Source organism: Marmota monax, unplaced genomic scaffold (assembly GCF_021218885.2).
Source record: "Marmota monax isolate L192 unplaced genomic scaffold, Marmota_monax_Labrador192_F-V1.1 WCK01_AAM20220418_F8-fsc00020, whole genome shotgun sequence".
Classification (NCBI taxonomy): Eukaryota; Metazoa; Chordata; class Mammalia; order Rodentia; family Sciuridae; genus Marmota; species Marmota monax.
The window spans coordinates 21,883,448-21,899,389 of NW_026692912.1; the positions used below are offsets into that span (position 1 = coordinate 21,883,448).

At 59.2% G+C, this 15,942-nt stretch overlaps 1 protein-coding gene across 1 annotated transcript in view; it reads left to right on the plus strand.

Moving 5' to 3' along the window:
* Positions 1 to 14,068, plus strand: part of Prrx2 (paired related homeobox 2) — a 36,961-nt gene extending 22,893 nt beyond the window's left edge. Inside the window, exons 2-4 of the mRNA XM_046451880.2 lie at positions 10,583 to 10,770; positions 11,313 to 11,491; positions 12,363 to 14,068. Coding sequence (XP_046307836.1) covers positions 10,583 to 10,770; positions 11,313 to 11,491; positions 12,363 to 12,498 — 503 coding nt within the window. The 3' untranslated portion in view covers positions 12,499 to 14,068. The remainder of the gene's footprint in view (positions 1 to 10,582; positions 10,771 to 11,312; positions 11,492 to 12,362) is intronic.
* Positions 14,069 to 15,942: the final 1,874 nt, after the last annotated feature.

Sequence of the window (15,942 nt, forward strand, 5' to 3'; positions counted from 1 at the left end):
ACTGTAGGGGGCACCCAGCACACTGTAGTCTATTGGAATGACAATCTTAAAGTTGGGCAGTGCACGAACTGTGTGATCATACACCTTGTCTTTAGGTGTGTCTGATCTCACTCCCAGATTCTCAATCCATGCCCCATGTGAAAGAGACGATCATAGTTATACACACTGTAAGTACCTGGATACATGTGGACACAGGACCTAAAGTCTGGAAAATAAACAAATAAACAGTATGGTAGCATGTATAGCTACCTCACCTTACAAATGTCCTTCGGTGATGGTCTTTGTGGTCGTCATCATCCCCCAACTCCCCTTTAAAAAAAGAAGAAGCCAGGCACAGTGGTGCACGCCTGACCCCACCAACTTGGGAGGCTGAGGCAGGAGGATCACAAGTTCAAGACCAGCCTCAGCAAGTTAGTGAGGCCCTGAGCAACTTAGCAAAACCCTGCCTCAAAATAAAAAATAAAAGGCACTGGGGATGTGGCTCAGTGGCAAACATCCCTGAGTTCAGTCCCAGTACCAAGAAAGAAGAGAAGAGCGAGCGGGGGAGGGGGACAGCCTATTTAGGCAGCTCTGGCCTGTGGAACCTTCTGTGGTGATGGACGCGTTCCCCATCTGCAGTGTTCATCCTGCCAGCCACTGGCCACATGTGGCTCTTGAGGCCTTGAAATGCAGCTCGTGAGACCCAGGAATGGGATTTACATCTTCATTTTAATCCATGAAAGTTCAAGTTGAGGTGGCTGCGTGTAGCCTGCAGCTGCCAAGAGGCACAGGGCAGACCTGGAGCCCCGACCACTGTCCACCCCTCTGAGCCGTGTCCTTCCCAGAGGGCTGCACTGAAGGTCCTGGTTCCAAAACTTGCAGGTGCTGGAGAGTCTGCTGCAGATCCTCAGCTGGCCCCTCGGGACGGGAATGTCCCTTTACAACAAGTAGAATTCCAAAGCAGATGGTCAGTGGCTGATTCCAGATTCTGAGAAATCCAGATCTGGGATCTTCCCTTGCACTGGGAGCTCCTGTGTGTCCAGGGGCAGGCAGTCCCCAGAGTCAGGGCTGAAGCTGCTTTGAGAGAGCAAAGTGGTCCCGGAGTCCCCAGTGCTGCCCCTTCACAGTCTAAACCCAGCAGAACTGGGGGACCACGGCGAGCAGAGTTAGGGCCCACTGTGCCGGGAATCCTCCAGAGTCAGGGTTGGCTGTTGTGAGAGGGCTTGATTGGGAACGTGTTCGAGGTGCTGGAGACCCCAGGGCCTGGCTCTGATCCCCCACCCCTGGAGGCAGTCCTGGGCTGACAGTAGCTGGGATGGACACAGGTGCTCACCTGCCCCCACCCAGCAGGGAGCACCAGCCTGGGGACCGTGGGCACCACGCTCTGCTTGTTCAGGTAGAGGGAGAGGGTCAACTGAGCCCCAGAAATTGGGCCTGTCTCTGCTGCCTGTCAACAGCAGCCTTGGTCACCCTGGGCTGGAAACGGCGATTCCAAGAAGGGCTTCCCCCAGCCACTCTGGGCACAGGGAGTTTGGACATAAACCCCCATTTGGCCCCTCCTGTCAGTGTGACCTGGTTAGTTACTTTCCCACTCTGATATCCCTTGTCCCCACTGTGAGCTTGGCTCAGAACCGAGCCCTCTGCATCCTGGAAAGCAGGGCTTTATGACCCAGGCCCAAGCGCACGGTAAAAGCTGAGCTGATGGAAGAAAGGCAAAAAAAAAGCGTGGGGAAGAAGAGATCCTGTCCTCACCACAGACCCCCCCACCCCCAGGGCTGCAGGGGCAGGAGCCCTGAGACAGCCCTGGAGCTCGGCCGAGCTGAGCCTCACACACAGTTTCCAGCCTGCCCGGAACCCACAACTGGGTCAGGAAAATCTCCAGCATTGCTTCAAGTTCAGCCTTGGGGAGGGCAGCACTGTCCCCAGCCACAGTCAGGGTGGGTGCCACCAGCCTGGGAAGAAGGAGCTGTGGTGCACCTGGGGACCCTGCGGTGGGGCAAGGGCAGAGGCACAGGAAAAAGGACTCCCCACCGGCTGACTTGAGAGAGGGTGGGTGGGCAGGATTCTCGGATCGCTGCCCCTGGGCGTCACCTGCAGACTTCTTGCACACCTGTGCTTGCCTGGGGAGGGGTCGGTGGTGTTCCTTGGGGTCCTCGAGGGGTTCAGGGTTGAGTAGGGGAAGTGCCAAAGAGCCGGGGGGAGGGATTTTGAGATGAAGGTGCGTGTGAAGCACCATCATGTTCATCGCTCTTAGGAAGATCCTGGACCCAGCCCCACTGCCAGAGACGGGGTTACAGACGCTGCTCCTGCTGCCATGGACACGCGGGAAGCCCAGGACTTAAGAGGGGAGATGTCCCTGGGTGCAGTGGGGCACACCTGTAATCCCAGTGTCTGGGGGTGGAGGTGGGGGTGGGCTGAGGCAGGAGGATCAAGTTCAAGGTCAGCTTTAGCAATTTAGTGAGGCCCTAAATAACTTAGTGAGACCCTGTCTTAAAATAAAAATAAGGAGCAGTGGTTCAATGCCCCTGGGTTTAATCCCAGTACCAAAAAAAAGGAGGGGGGCTCTGTTGTCTAAGGGCACCCAGGGCCCAGTTTTTCTCATCCTCAGATACTCTGGGGAGGCGCTTCTGCTGTTTGGGTGGGCGGCTGGGTCAGCATCCGCCCTGGAAGCCTGGGAACAGAAGTGGGAGGGGAGGACAGTGAGCGTCCCCGGGCATCAGACTTAGTGAACAGAACCTGGGGTCCCACTATCCTGCTGGGAGCCCTTGGCCAAGTCACGTGCCCTCCGTGCCTCCATCTCCCCATCTGCAAAATGAGGGGCTTTGATGGGCGACCTCTAAGGTCCCTCCAGGCTCCGAGGATGAGAACAGCAGGCTGGGGATCCCAGCGCGGTTTGCAGGTTTGTTTCCAAACCAAGCCTCCCGTGAACCTGGAATAGCTGTGTGTCCAGCCCAGACTCCCCAGCTGGCTGCAGGCTTTGAGAGGCCCAGGGCCCCCCACAGGAGAGGAAGCCCCGAGCAGCAAGCTCGTCCTGGGCAGGCAATGGTTACCCGGCAGCTCTCCCGAAGATACCAGCCCCTTATTAAAATGTAGGTTTTTACAATGAATTTGGCATTTGGCCACCAACCTTAGATTAAAACCAGACAGGACCCCCTCTCAGAGTAGATTTGGGGCAGAGGGCTGCTCCTCTTCCTCCGGGAAGACCCCCCAACTCCCACCCCTCCCGTACCCCAACTCCAGCCGGTGCCCCACTCTCTGGAGCTTGGTTTTGGGGTCTTGGGAGTGGAATGTGACCAGAGGAGCCTGGGACTTTGAGTCCCTGGCTCTTGGTGCCCTGAGGGAGGTGGCCTGGGGACCGAGCAACTCCACGGGGTTCCTGCTGGGCACTGGGAGCCCCAGGATCGGGGCAGGCCAGCTGCATCTGGCTTTGCCTTCCTGGCCCCTTTTTTTTTTGTGCCTGAGAACTGGACACCAATGTCCCTGCTCCCCACTGGGGCTTCATGACCTTCATGACCCCATTTCCTACGGTTCCTGGGCTTTGGAATTTTGGGCCTGACCCACCTAGGGCTTTCCTGAGTAAGCTGCTGCAGCCCGGCCACCAGCTCCCAAAGACCCTTGGCAGAGCCTCCGGGGCTCTGCACCTTCCCCGGCTTCGCGGGCTCCCCGACACCTCTCCCCGCGGCACCTCAACAGCAGTGATTCAGGGGGTGCCGATCCTCTGCTGACCCCAGGCTCCCCTCAGCCCCCTACTTTAAAATAACGACTTCATTGAGATACACTCTGTCCCTCGAGCATGTCACCCGCGGCCGTCGGGTGGGTTTCAGCCGTGAGTCCCCCAGCTGAGAGGCTCACACGCTGAAGGAAACCCGTGCCCTTCAGCAGCCGCCCGCTGCCGCCCGCCCTGGTGGCCACTGATCTGCGTTGTCCCTGCCTCTCTGCTTACTCTGGACATTTCTTTCTTTCTTTTCTGTGGTGCTAGAGATCAAACCCAGGCTTGCGGGCCGGGCTCTGTGCGGTTTTCCCAGCCCTGTTCTGGACCTTCCCCATAAAGGGGTCCCTATGGTATGTGGGCTTTGGGACCGGCGTCCCCTTCACAGCTGAATAATATTCCATTGTGTGGTCAGGCCACGCCCACCTGTCAGCTGATGTAGGGTGGTTCCCACTTACTAATGCCTGGTGGAGGTTTGTTTATGGAAGTCTGTGGGGATGTGTTTCATTTCTCTTGGGGAAACACCTGGGGGTGGAATTGCGGTAACTCTGTTTCACATTTTGCTGAAGCTTCTAGACTGTTTTCCAAAGTGGATGAACCATTTTCATTCCCAGCAGCAGTGTGGGTTCCTGCCCCTGCTGGGTGTGCCGTCTTGACTGCAGCCCTCCCCGGGGGTGGGTGAGACACTGTGGGTGGATCTGAACTGTTTGCTGGAATCTGCCTATTTCTTCCTTCCCGTTTTCTTTGTTGTACTGAGGATGGAATCCAGGGCGGCGCACGTACTAGCCAACCTCTGCCACTGAGCCCCATCCCAGCTCTTTTCACCTGTATTTTGACACAGGGTTCTTGCTCGGTTGCTGAGGCTGGCCTTGAACTTGAGATCCTCCAGGCCTGGGCCTCGATGGCCCCTAGGAGGAGCCTGGCCTGCAGGAGGACAGGCGCTGCAGTCCCCCGGGCCCCCCTCCACTCCTGGCCCGTTCCTTCAACACTAACACACATTCACGGAGAGCCTACCTGTCCCCGGCCCTAGGGTGGGTTTCAAGGACACAGTAAGTTCCAGTTCCTGCTGACCCAGCGACCCCAGGCTTACCCTCCAGTGGGCCAGAGGTGAGGTGGGGGCAGGGCGGGGCCTCTGGGAGCCTAGGAGGCTTCCTGGAGGAGGCCACGTCTCTGCCGGAGTGAAGGTGAGCCTGGGCAGGAGATCCTGTGGGCTCGGGATCAGTGTGGCAGAGGCAGGGGCCACACGGGAGGCTGCCGTCCTGGGATGGCCTGAGACTACCCAGGGCCAGGGCTGGCTCCACCCATGGCTGACTGGCCCATGGAGGCTCCCCATGCAGACCCGACCAGACGACCAGAGCTGCCCTCCTGCCTACGCCTGGCCCCCAGTGTCGGCCGGTGACCACACCGACTCCTGGCCCCTGCTTGGGATGCGGGCTGGGATGGGGCTGGAAGCCCCTAGTGCCCTTCCCCACAGGGTCAGGACCCCATTTCTCTCCCTCCTACTTCCTTCTGTCCTGCTTCCAAGTGTATTGAGGCCAACACTGGGCCAGGCCTGGTCAGCCTGCCACGCCCCCAGCACAGCCCCCCAGGCCTTTGAGCCTGGGAACAGTGGCACTGCCGTGGGCACCCCTCCAGCACCCCTGAGCGCCTGGGGAGACGTGGGGAGGAGGCCCTGCCCGCGCGCTGCGCTGTGCTGCGCTCTTGGTTCAGAGCCCCCCGGTCTGGCCTGGGCTGTGCCCTTGGCTGCTTGGCCTGTGGGCCTCGGTTTCTCCCAGGAAACCTGAGCCAGGAGCCTCAAGCTGGGCCCTGTTATTCCCGTTTTCAGGTGCAATTCCAGGGAACGGTGAAAGGGTCACGCGTGGCCACTCTGCTAGTGACTGACCTAAGATCCAAACCTGGAACCTGGCCCCTCCTTGACCACTGAGCGCGGCCCCTCTGGGTCGCACTCCAAGCGAAGGAGGGGGTTTCAAGCTTTTTCCGAGCCCTTCTCCCAGGACCCCTCAAAGGAACCCAGGTGTCCTCCAGGGAAGCCCTGGGGGGCGGAAGCTCGCCCCCCCTTCCTGCCCGTGACTTTCCCTGGCCATAAACATTTCTGCAGCTCAAGCGCCTCCATCGAAGGCCCAGTGTTAATTTGTTAAATCCACATCAAGGTCCCAAGGACCCTTTGTTTATTTTTGTGATCCTGTTGGCAGAGACCACGTGGGGGTGGGGTTTGCTTATTTGGTCAGAATAAATGCTAATTAATAAAAATCATTTATTTGGGTTGGAGCTCTCCGCAGCCCCGGGGTCAGGCGCAAACTGACTATTTGCAGCAAAAACAAACAGAGAGTGTCTCTCGACAGCTTGAGAAAGGCAGCAACAGAGGGGCTGAGTTTATTTGTCTTACGAAGAATTTGCAGTTAATTCCCTCCAGACTATTTAGACCCTTAAAATACACGGAATAAGGAAAACTGGGTGCGGGGAGTGCGCCATCATTTGGTCAGAGCAGAGCGTGGCCCACAGTCGGCCCAAGAAACAGTGTGAGTGGAGTAACAATGGCAGAGGCCCGCACAGTCTTCTCGCTGTCATAGGACAGGGCCGATGTGACTTGGGTTAAGGGAGAGAGCACAGGCTTCCCCCTCCTGAGAGTGCTTGCCTTGTCACTCCTCACCCCTAGCCCCGTCCTGTCCTGTCCCACCCGGCACAACAGCATGGGGACTGCCCTGGGGACCGAGGCAGGGGTCTCCGCTTTGTTCTGAAAGTCGGGAAAAGCAAAAGGCTTATAGAACAGAAGGGAATCGGGGCTCAGCCCCGCCAGGACAGGGGAGGCCGCCAACCCCCCATGTGGGAAAAGCGGGAGAAGGCAGAGGCTGAGGGCAGAGGCCCGGAGGCCTGAGGCTCAGAGGGGATTTGTTTATTTTCAAAATGCTGCAGCCCAAGCTGGAGTCCCCTGGGGCATCCCCACGCCCACCAGGAGGTGGCTCAGGAACTCCTGGTAACAAGTATCCGGCCCATTCATCCCCTGGAGGCAGACGCACCAGGGCCCTCTGGCTGGGGCCAAGCCGTGGGCTGGACTGCTGGGCCTCCGTCCTCACGGCCTCCACTCTGCCTCCCCCCTCTGCGGGAGCTGCACCCAGTCCTCCACCAGGGGCCTGGGCTCGAGGAACGCCCTGTCCTGGGGTCCCACGGAGCACAGCTCTGAGGGCACGCGGGGACATCAGGCAGGGACCAAGCCTGCAGCAGCCAGCTCAGGCAAGCTCCTGGCGGTGACGAGCCACTGTCCCCGAAGCTCCTGCAGTGGGGGCTTCCTGTGGATGGGGCTGCACAGGGCTGGCGCCTCTGCTGGGCATTTCTGCACCCAGGAGATGATGTCACCTTGACCTCGGGCTCTGAGAGCTGAGATCGTGGGGAGACAGACCCCGGCGCCTGGGAGCAGGGTGGCGGGAGCAGAGACCCTGCAGAGATGGGCTCCTTGCAGCGGCCGTGGATCCAACCCGCGGGTGCCCTCGGTGAGGCTCTCGGGATTGTTTCCCTGGGGTGCAAGGCTCACAGGGCAGGTGTGGGGAGACATGGGTGGGAGATGTGGAGCGGGGCACAGGCCACTTTTGGGCAGGCACCTCCCCTCACAGCTGTCCTTGGGGACCGCAGGGAGCTGGCTTGAGACCTACTGGGGACCCCAGCAGGGTAGGGGGCTCTGTGCTGGTCAGGGGGCAGCAAAAGCCACCCTTTGCGTGAGGGCGTTGGCTCCAAGTGGCCGCCCCTTCACTGCAGGGTGGCACTGCTTGCCCCAGCAGCCACTCGGAGACGCCGGGGCTGAGGATGGTTTTCCTTTAAACACCCCCAGTTTTGGGTTGCTCAGAAACTTCCCGAAAAAGTCTCCTTTTTTGGCTGAAATGCCTCCTGTGCTGGGCGTGTGCCCAAGCAGCACTGCCCCAAGGAGGGCGGAAGTCAGCTCCGGGTGGCTGGCGTTCCGGAAGCTTCCATCACTGCCTTCGCCCTTGGACTCGCGGGTTTTCAGCGGCGGCCGAGCTGCGGGGTGTAGGGTTTCCGTCCAGCGGTGGTGCAGAGACTCGCGGGCACCGGACTTTCTCGTCCGTCTTCGCCTCCCCTTTGAGGCTAGGGGTGAGGAGTGACAAGGCAGGCAGGCTCAGGGGACAAGGCCAGCTCACGCGGGCCCCTCGGTGCTCCCTCTCCCCGCCTCTGCTTGTGCAAACAAGCGCCTGTCACCCCCCACCCAGGGCCTCTCAGCCTGGGCGCCATAGGCATTTTGAAGTAGATAATCCCTTGAAGTGGGAGCCTGTCCTGTGTTGCAGGGTATTTAGGAACAGATGAGGTGCCAAGTGGGATCCATCGCCAGGCCTGGAATGTTCTAGAAGCTCAGTGAACCACTGCACAAAAGTCCAGCCTTGTGCAAAGAACATAGCCTGTTCCCCCCACCCCCTTCTACCTGCTAGGCAAGCCTCTGCTCTGAGCTGTCCCCAGCCCCGCATGATGTTCTTTGATGGAGGAAAGTGTCACCAGGGAAACAGAAAATACAAGGTACGGCTGAACTGCGGTCAGAACAGGCCCCGCCCCACGGGTCAGAGCAGATGAGCACAGGCCGTGGGGGACTTGGCCACATCCAGCGTTTACTCACTGGCCCAGAAATTCCACGCCTAGGAACCTGTCCCAAATATGCACTGGCAGAAATAGAAGAGGCTGTTTGGACAAGGCTATTTCTTGCGGCATTCCTTAAGTTTCAAAATGCTGGAAACACGCCAAGTGCCCGTCAGGAGGGCTCTGGCTGAATAAGGCACAGTGCAGCCGCACACAGAGGAGAGGACGGAAGGGCTTCTAAGCCCGGGAAGAAAGGATGCAGGGTGACTCGTTAGCTGGGGATGAACAGTGCCTGCCTGTTTTCTATTATCAGAAAGACAGAGAAGCCGGGCATGGTGATGCGCACACCTGTGATTCCAGCAGCTCGGAGGCTGAGGCAGGAGGATTGTGAGCCTCAGCAACTTAGCAAGGCCCTAAGCACCTTAGCGAGACCCTGTCTCAAAATAAAAAAGAAGAGCTAAGGAAGGATGTGGCTCACTGGTTCAGCGCCCCTGGGTTCAATCCCCAGGATCAAAAAAAAAAAAGAAAAAGAAAACAGTACACATATTTTACTATCCTTGGAAAAAGCAATCCAGGAAATGCAGCAAAGACTGATTAAAGAAATGATTCCTACAGGCGGGGAGAGGGGACAAGAGGGAAAATACATTTTGGGAAAATGATTTTTTTGCTGTGCTGAGATGGAAAGGTGTCCAGAGTGCTGTTGGACAAGGACAGACGCGGCAGAGCGCCAGCGAGCCCGCCGGATCTGTACCTGTCAGGTTTTAACATTTCTGTCATCTGCCAAACGGTGGGGCGGTGACGGGGACAGGGGAGCACTTTGCACCACTCCCCCCAACCCCTGTGCTGGTTGACTCTTACCGGGACACGCAGTGATATTACTTTGCTATTAAAATACACATTTTAAATGAGAAAATCGGACGTAGGAGGAATTGTGCCGAACTGCGAGGCGTTGGCCCAGGCGCAGGGTGAGCGAGCAGATGGACAGGGCTCTGTGGGGTGCGGGCGATCAGGGGGGCTCCCTGGAGGAAGGGACGGTCAGCTGGGTCTGGGGGGACTTCTCTCCAGGATAAAATTTAAATGTGGAAAGAGTCACTGAACATCCCCTCCCTCGGAGAGGACAAAGTGGCTGACCTTGTGCTTTCCCAGGGCTGTGCAGAATCCCCCCTACAGAGCTGCTCAATCTGCACCAAGGCTGAGCCGGGTCAGCCAGCTCCTTGCTGGGATTCACAGGCTGTCTCTGCTGGCCCTCTTGTGCCTTGCCTGGGCATCCTCCCCCATGCCGGTCTGTAGGCTCTTGCGCATCCTTCAATCCAGTTCAAGAACATCTCTCACTGGGTGTAATGGTGCACACCTGTGATCCCAGCAACTAGGGAGGCTGAGGCAGGAGGATCCCAAGTTGAGGCCAGCCTCTGCAACTCAATAAGACCCTGTCCGTGGTAAAGTGCCTCTGGGTTCAGTCCCAGTACTGGAAAACAAAAGAAAGACACCCTCCAAGGCCCTCCCCTGACCCCTCCTCAGGGCCTCCCAGGGCTGTGCATGCTCACCCCTGGCACTGTGTGTCTGGATCCCAGCCGATGAGCCAATGACGCCAATCGCCAGTACCCCCCGACACAAGGTGGGGCTCAGCACCCCCAAGGCTGCTCCCACAGCTGGTTTGGTTTGGGGAGCAGGATGAGGATCCTGGTGCCAGACTCCAGGGTTCAAATCCGTCCCCTACCAGTGACTTCAGGGGGCCCTTGAACTTGGGCCAGAGACCTCAGCCTCCACATGTTCCCTCCCCCTCTGCAAATCACAAGTGATGAGGCCCACAGCACCCGCCTCAGGTTCCTGTGGACATCCATGACCTGGGGGCTAGTGACCACATGCCCCGGGTCCTCACCACCTTGGCCCCTGCAGCTCTTTACCATTTATTTATTATTATTATTATTATTATTATTATTATTATTATTCAATGACAGATGTGGAGGGAGAGCTTACTGTGCCCCAGAGCTGGGCCAGGCACTGGGGTCAATCAGGTGTCTCCTGGGCCCTGCTTGACCAGGTCACTTGTCCCTGATGGGCTCTTGCTGTGGCCCCAATTAGTTTGCTCAGACTGGGCTCCGCAGGCAGGGCCTGGCTGCTGCTGGTCACCATTACACCGGGGCCTGCCACTTGGTAGGTGCTCAGGAAATGCAGCTGAAGAATGGACAGATGGGTGGACGGAAGCGCAGGAAACAGGGAGAAGGTTGGAGGCTGTCCCAGCCCCAGAGGGCGGCCAGGATGGGCAGTGCACACCGTGGGCCTCTCGCCCCTCTGCTGACCCTTTCGGCCTCTCCACAGGCGAGTGTCCCAGCCCCGGGCGAGGTGGCGCCGCCAAGCGTAAGAAGAAGCAGCGGCGGAACCGCACCACGTTCAACAGCAGCCAGCTGCAGGCGCTGGAGCGCGTGTTCGAGCGCACGCACTACCCCGACGCCTTCGTGCGCGAGGAGCTCGCCCGGCGCGTCAACCTCAGCGAGGCGCGCGTCCAGGTGAGCATGACCCCTTAGGGGGCACCAGGGAGAGCCGCCTGAAGCGCACTAAGCCACCGCTCACCCAGGGTTATGCAGTTGCCAAGGGGCGCCGGGTGTTTAAGAGCAGGAGGGCTGGAGTTCAAATCCAAACCTTGCTACTTAACTAGCTGTGTGATCTTAGGCAAGTTATTTACCCTCTCTGTGCTTTCATTCCTCCATGCAAAATAAACACACGGGTCTATTTTGTAGGGGTCTATGACAGTTGAGGGAGTTAATATTTTTGTAAAGTGCTCAGAACAGTGCCTGACAAGGACTTTAATAAGTAAAAGCCACTTGAAGTTTGCAGCTTTACCTGCACCAGCTGAGCTGGGCGTTCAGGTGCACCCCCTCTCCTTCAGCTTCGGGCTCAGCTCAGCCTCCTCACTCACCCACCCAGCGGGTGCCTCTTGTCGTCCCTATTTCCAGAGGTGGAAGCAGGCGGCAGGGCGGGCACACACCCAGGTCCACGACCCCAGCCCCTCCGGCTGCCCTGCTGCCACTCACCGCACCTCCCGCCCCAGGTCTGGTTCCAGAACCGCCGCGCCAAGTTCCGCCGGAACGAGCGGGCCATGCTGGCCACGCGCTCCGCCTCGCTGCTCAAGTCCTACGGCCAGGAGACGGCCGTCGAGCAGCCGGTGGCCCCACGGCCCACCACCCTGAGCGCCGATTACCTCTCCTGGCCGGCGTCGTCCCCTTACAGGTGAGATGGGGCCCTTGGGGCTGGACGGGGGCTGCGGGGCTCCCATGGGGCACTTAGGGCCCAGACCCCCTTGGGGACCTGAGGGCTTGGCCCCACCAAGTGGCCTGCCTGTGCGCGTGTGTGCCCTCGTGAGCGTGCGTGTGGCTGTTAAGAGAATGCACACACCTGGGTGTGAGGCGCGGGCGAGAGCCCAGCCTGGGTGTCAGGGGCGTGTGCGTCTACGTGCCCACCGCGGGTCCAGGAAGAGGGGATGCCAGGTCTCCAGCACGCTGTGTCCACTCTCCAGGTGAGAAGTTGAGGCTGGGAGAACTGAAGGAATGGCCTTCCTGTCCCATGGTCCTGGCTGGGCCCAGAGTCAAGTTCTAGGATAGTTTTTTTTTTTTTTTTCCCTTCAAATTAAAAGGGGTCTGCAGTGAACTGGCAGAAAGAGAGAGAAGCTGGGGCCAGGCCCCGGGGCGCAGGCTGGCAGGGGCACCACTGGCCGTGGTCTGGGTGAGCAGCCCTGCTGCGGTGGCCTGGGAGACAGTGGCTGGGCTTGCGAGACCCCATCCACACCGCTCTCCCTCACCTGGGCCTGAGGGACCACCAAGGGCGCCCTGTGACACAGGCCCCACGGGGCCAGGCCCAGAGCTGGCTTAGGGACAGAGGTGCCCCGGGGACTGTTCTTGGGAGGGTCAGCAAGGAACGTCCACAAATAAAAGGCTCTTTAGACCCAGCGTCCTCCCAGGTGTTTCTGACCCCTGCCTCCTTCCCAAGTCCTGCAGCCCAGCCCTGCGCCCCAGGCACAGGCCCCGGCAGAGCAGGCTGGGGGACAAGGTGACCCGAGGCAGCAGGCCAGCTTCACTGACCCCTGTGTTTCCTGTCCCCCTAGCTCGGTGCCACCCTACAGCCCTGGGGGCTCAGGCCCCACCACCCCAGGGGTCAACATGGCCAACAGCATAGCCAGCCTCCGCCTCAAGGCCAAGGAGTTCAGCCTGCACCACAGCCAGGTGCCCACTGTGAACTGACAGGCAGGGACCCAGCGGCCCTGGCCCGACACAGGAAAGAGGACAGCTGGACAGGAAGTGGCCCTCCTGTCCCTGTGCCCAGGGCTGGCCAGCGCTCCTACCCACATCTCCAGCCTGGACTCCTGAGCCCAGAAGGCCCCGGGGCACCCAGAGTGCGGCTCGGCGCGTCTGTCGGCAGCGGCTGGAGACTGCCACCCTGGCCCGCAACGGGCTGGGCTGGACAGCGGGACGGGAGCCCGCCAAGGACCTCGATTACTTTGTGTATTAAAACCAAAAGGCTTTGTCTTTAAGAAATAAAACCATTTTTTTTTAAGCTCCAAAAGGTCGTGGGAGGGTGGATAAGGGGATCTGGGACCCTTCTCTGGCCTGCAGCAGTCACAGGGCCACCCTGGGCCTGGCTCAGACCAGCCGTCTCCGAGGCACACTCACACAGTCCCTTGGAACGTCGTCCACAGTCACCCTGCAGGGCCCACGGCTGGGGGCTGGGGTAGGGGACAGAAATCTGCCCTGGGCTTCATCTCCCGTTCTGAACCCTAAGGGACCCTTGCTGTGTGACGGGGCGGGGGCACCTCCACTCTATGCTGGGACAGGATAGACAGCCACTGATTTCTGAGTGGCTGGATGGAGTGCGGGCGATGCTGGATTAGGTTCCCCTCTTCCTGGGACACCGAGGCATGGGACAGCTGTCCCCCCCAAACCCATTCACAAACAATAACTGGAGGTGGCAGAGGACACACGTGCCACCAGTGACACTGCTTAGGAGGGACCTGCATAATCTGGGTGGCCAGAGTGGACGGAGGCTGCCCCACCTCCTGCCGGCTCTTCTGGGTGCTCACCCTCCAGGGGAGGTGCAGACCCCAGCCCAGCCCAGGGGCACTGGACGATCTGCACCCGGGAGCCTCAGGTTCAGACCCCAGCCCTGGGGTGGGGACACAGCCCGTGATACCTGGATGGGGGGAACACGATGAGCAGATTTGCCATATCTACCCAAAAGTGCTAGCCGTGGGCCCCAACTTCTAGATGGCCTCAAGCAGGCAAAGCCTCGATGCTATTGCAGAACATGTCGGCCGTCTCCCCTCAGCCGACACCCCACACACCTTTGTTTTGGTGCTAGGGACAGAACCCAGGGCCCCGCGTGTGCTCAGTAAGTGCTCTGCCACCGAGCTATGCCTCCAGCCCTGAAGTCCTCGATTCTGTTTGAGACGTCTGTAGCCACACTGAGGGACCTGGGGACCTCCCATCCCTGCGGCCCCGACACACCCTTCATTTGCTCCCCATACTCCATCTGCAGTTGGGCCATGGGGACCTGGCTCCGGTGGCTTGAGCGTGGCCCCTTCAGAGGAGCAGGGTCAGTGGGCAGCTGTGGCAGGAGGCTCCTCGGAGGCAGGAGAGCCTGGGCTCCAGGACACCTGGCGAGGCCCAGAGCTCGATGGCGACGCCTCCCGTCCTCCTGCCTCTCCGCCCCTCCTCACACCTTGAAGCTCCGTGAAGAGTGGGGCTGGGGCTACTGGCCAGAGATGGGCTCCCACAGGTGGGGCCTGAAAGGTGGGTCCCAGGAGCGCCAGCCTTGGGGAGGGTCAGGGCCGGTTCCAGGGCAGCCCAGGGCCACTGGACCGCGGAGACATCCACCCCGCACCCTCCCCGGTGCTGCGGGAAACAAGCTTGCCTTGCCTGGAGGACACGGAGGACAGAGCCTCACACCCTGCTGAGCTAGGTGGCAGTCACTGCAGGTCCTGGGCACCCTCCCCGCGTCCCTTCCCATAAGGCCAAGGGCCCCAGGCCCCGTCCAGGTGGGCGGAACCCACACTCTGTCTGCCTGCCTTTGCCTGTTGGCCAGGTGAGGCTGGGAGGGGACATTGTGTGTGTCCACTTTTATGTGTTATGTGAACTCAGGAGGGAGGGGGAGGGTCACAGAAGTGAGGGTCACAGAGACAAAACTCTTGCAGAAACACAAACCAGAGAAACCAAGGCCAGAGTTTCTGGCTCCGTGACCTTGAGCCACGTACTGTTCCAGGACCTGGTTCCCTCCTGTGAAGTGGATGATCTCAGAGGCCACCGCCCAGGGTTGTGGGCCCCCGACCTGGGCCATCTGTGGGCACAGCAGTTCCTTACAGTGGAGGAGGACAGAATGAGGGGTGGGGTTGAAAGGGGTCAAAATCTCCTGCCCTGGCATGAAAAGGCACTCTCCCTGACCAGGAAACCCTGCGCCCGGCCCAGGGCTCCCCCAGGTTCCCTCTGTCCCACCCCACTCCTGGGGAACCCAACAGAGGGACTAAAACCAGACCGGTGCCTCTGGCTCCTGCGCTCCTGGTGTCCACCACTGGAGGGCGCTGCGGGGCCGCAAAGCGGGGCTGGCCGCAGGCTCCTTCAGGGCCGGGGTAGGAGCCCCACAGCATTTTGGAAACGTTGCAACAGCCATGTAAATGTTCGCCCAGTCATTCCTCCTCTGAGCCCGCATTGAGCTGTAACCCAAAGCAGGGAAAAGCAACGCGCACAGGGCGTTTTCCAACTACTTATAAGTGCGAGGTAAAAAATCTGGGAAGCCACAAACCAAACATAAATGGCTTAAATTACATGGTGTTCACAGTCCACTCATCTGCACATTATTATAATGACTTCATAGAAAAATAAAGCTATCCAAAATAATGCAGGTCACTGAGCTTTTTTTCTTTTTCTCTTCTTTTTCCGTTGATCTTGGTCTCCCGAGTTGCTGGGATCATAGGCAAACACCCCAGCCTCTGAGGGTGGTCCCCCTTTTAAGCTGCAAGTGCTGGAAAGAGTGTGTTGGAGAACCTCGGAATTCTTAGTTCACATCTTGGAAGGGGATTGGGTGGAAGTTAGAATACGAGGTGAGGAATGGGCACCTCAAGGTCAGAAAGGGGCCAGGGAAAGACTGTGTGGTGGGCAAAGTGCTAAGAAGGTCCCGTGTTCCGCCCCCAGTCACCCCATCTTAGGATCCCTGTCCTGGAGTATGAGTGGAGACCAAGGCTTGCTTCCACCTAACAGAGGGTGGCAAGGGGAAGGGACCTTTCAGGTGTGATTAGGCTCCATCATCAGTCGCCTTTGACTTAATCAAAAGTGAAATTGCCCTGGGTGGGCCTGTACTAATCAGGTGAGTCCTTTAGTAGATGAGTGGGTCCCTCCTGAAAGAGCTAGGGCAGATACACCCTCCTGCTGACCTTGAAGAAGCAAGCAGCCATGCATGATCTCAGTTAGGAGCCCAGGGCCTCACTCTCACCACCACAAGGAACCCAATCTGGCGACAATACAAATGCACTGGAGACCTTAGATGGAACCTCAGGTGGGTGAGGCTCCGAGGGCACCTTGAGACCCTGAGCAGAAAGACCCAGCTGAGCCCAGTCTCCTGGCTGAGACGCTGGGAGATCCCACGTGTTGTTTACACTGATAAGTTTGTGACTCAGCAGTGGGAAGTGGTCCTGAGCA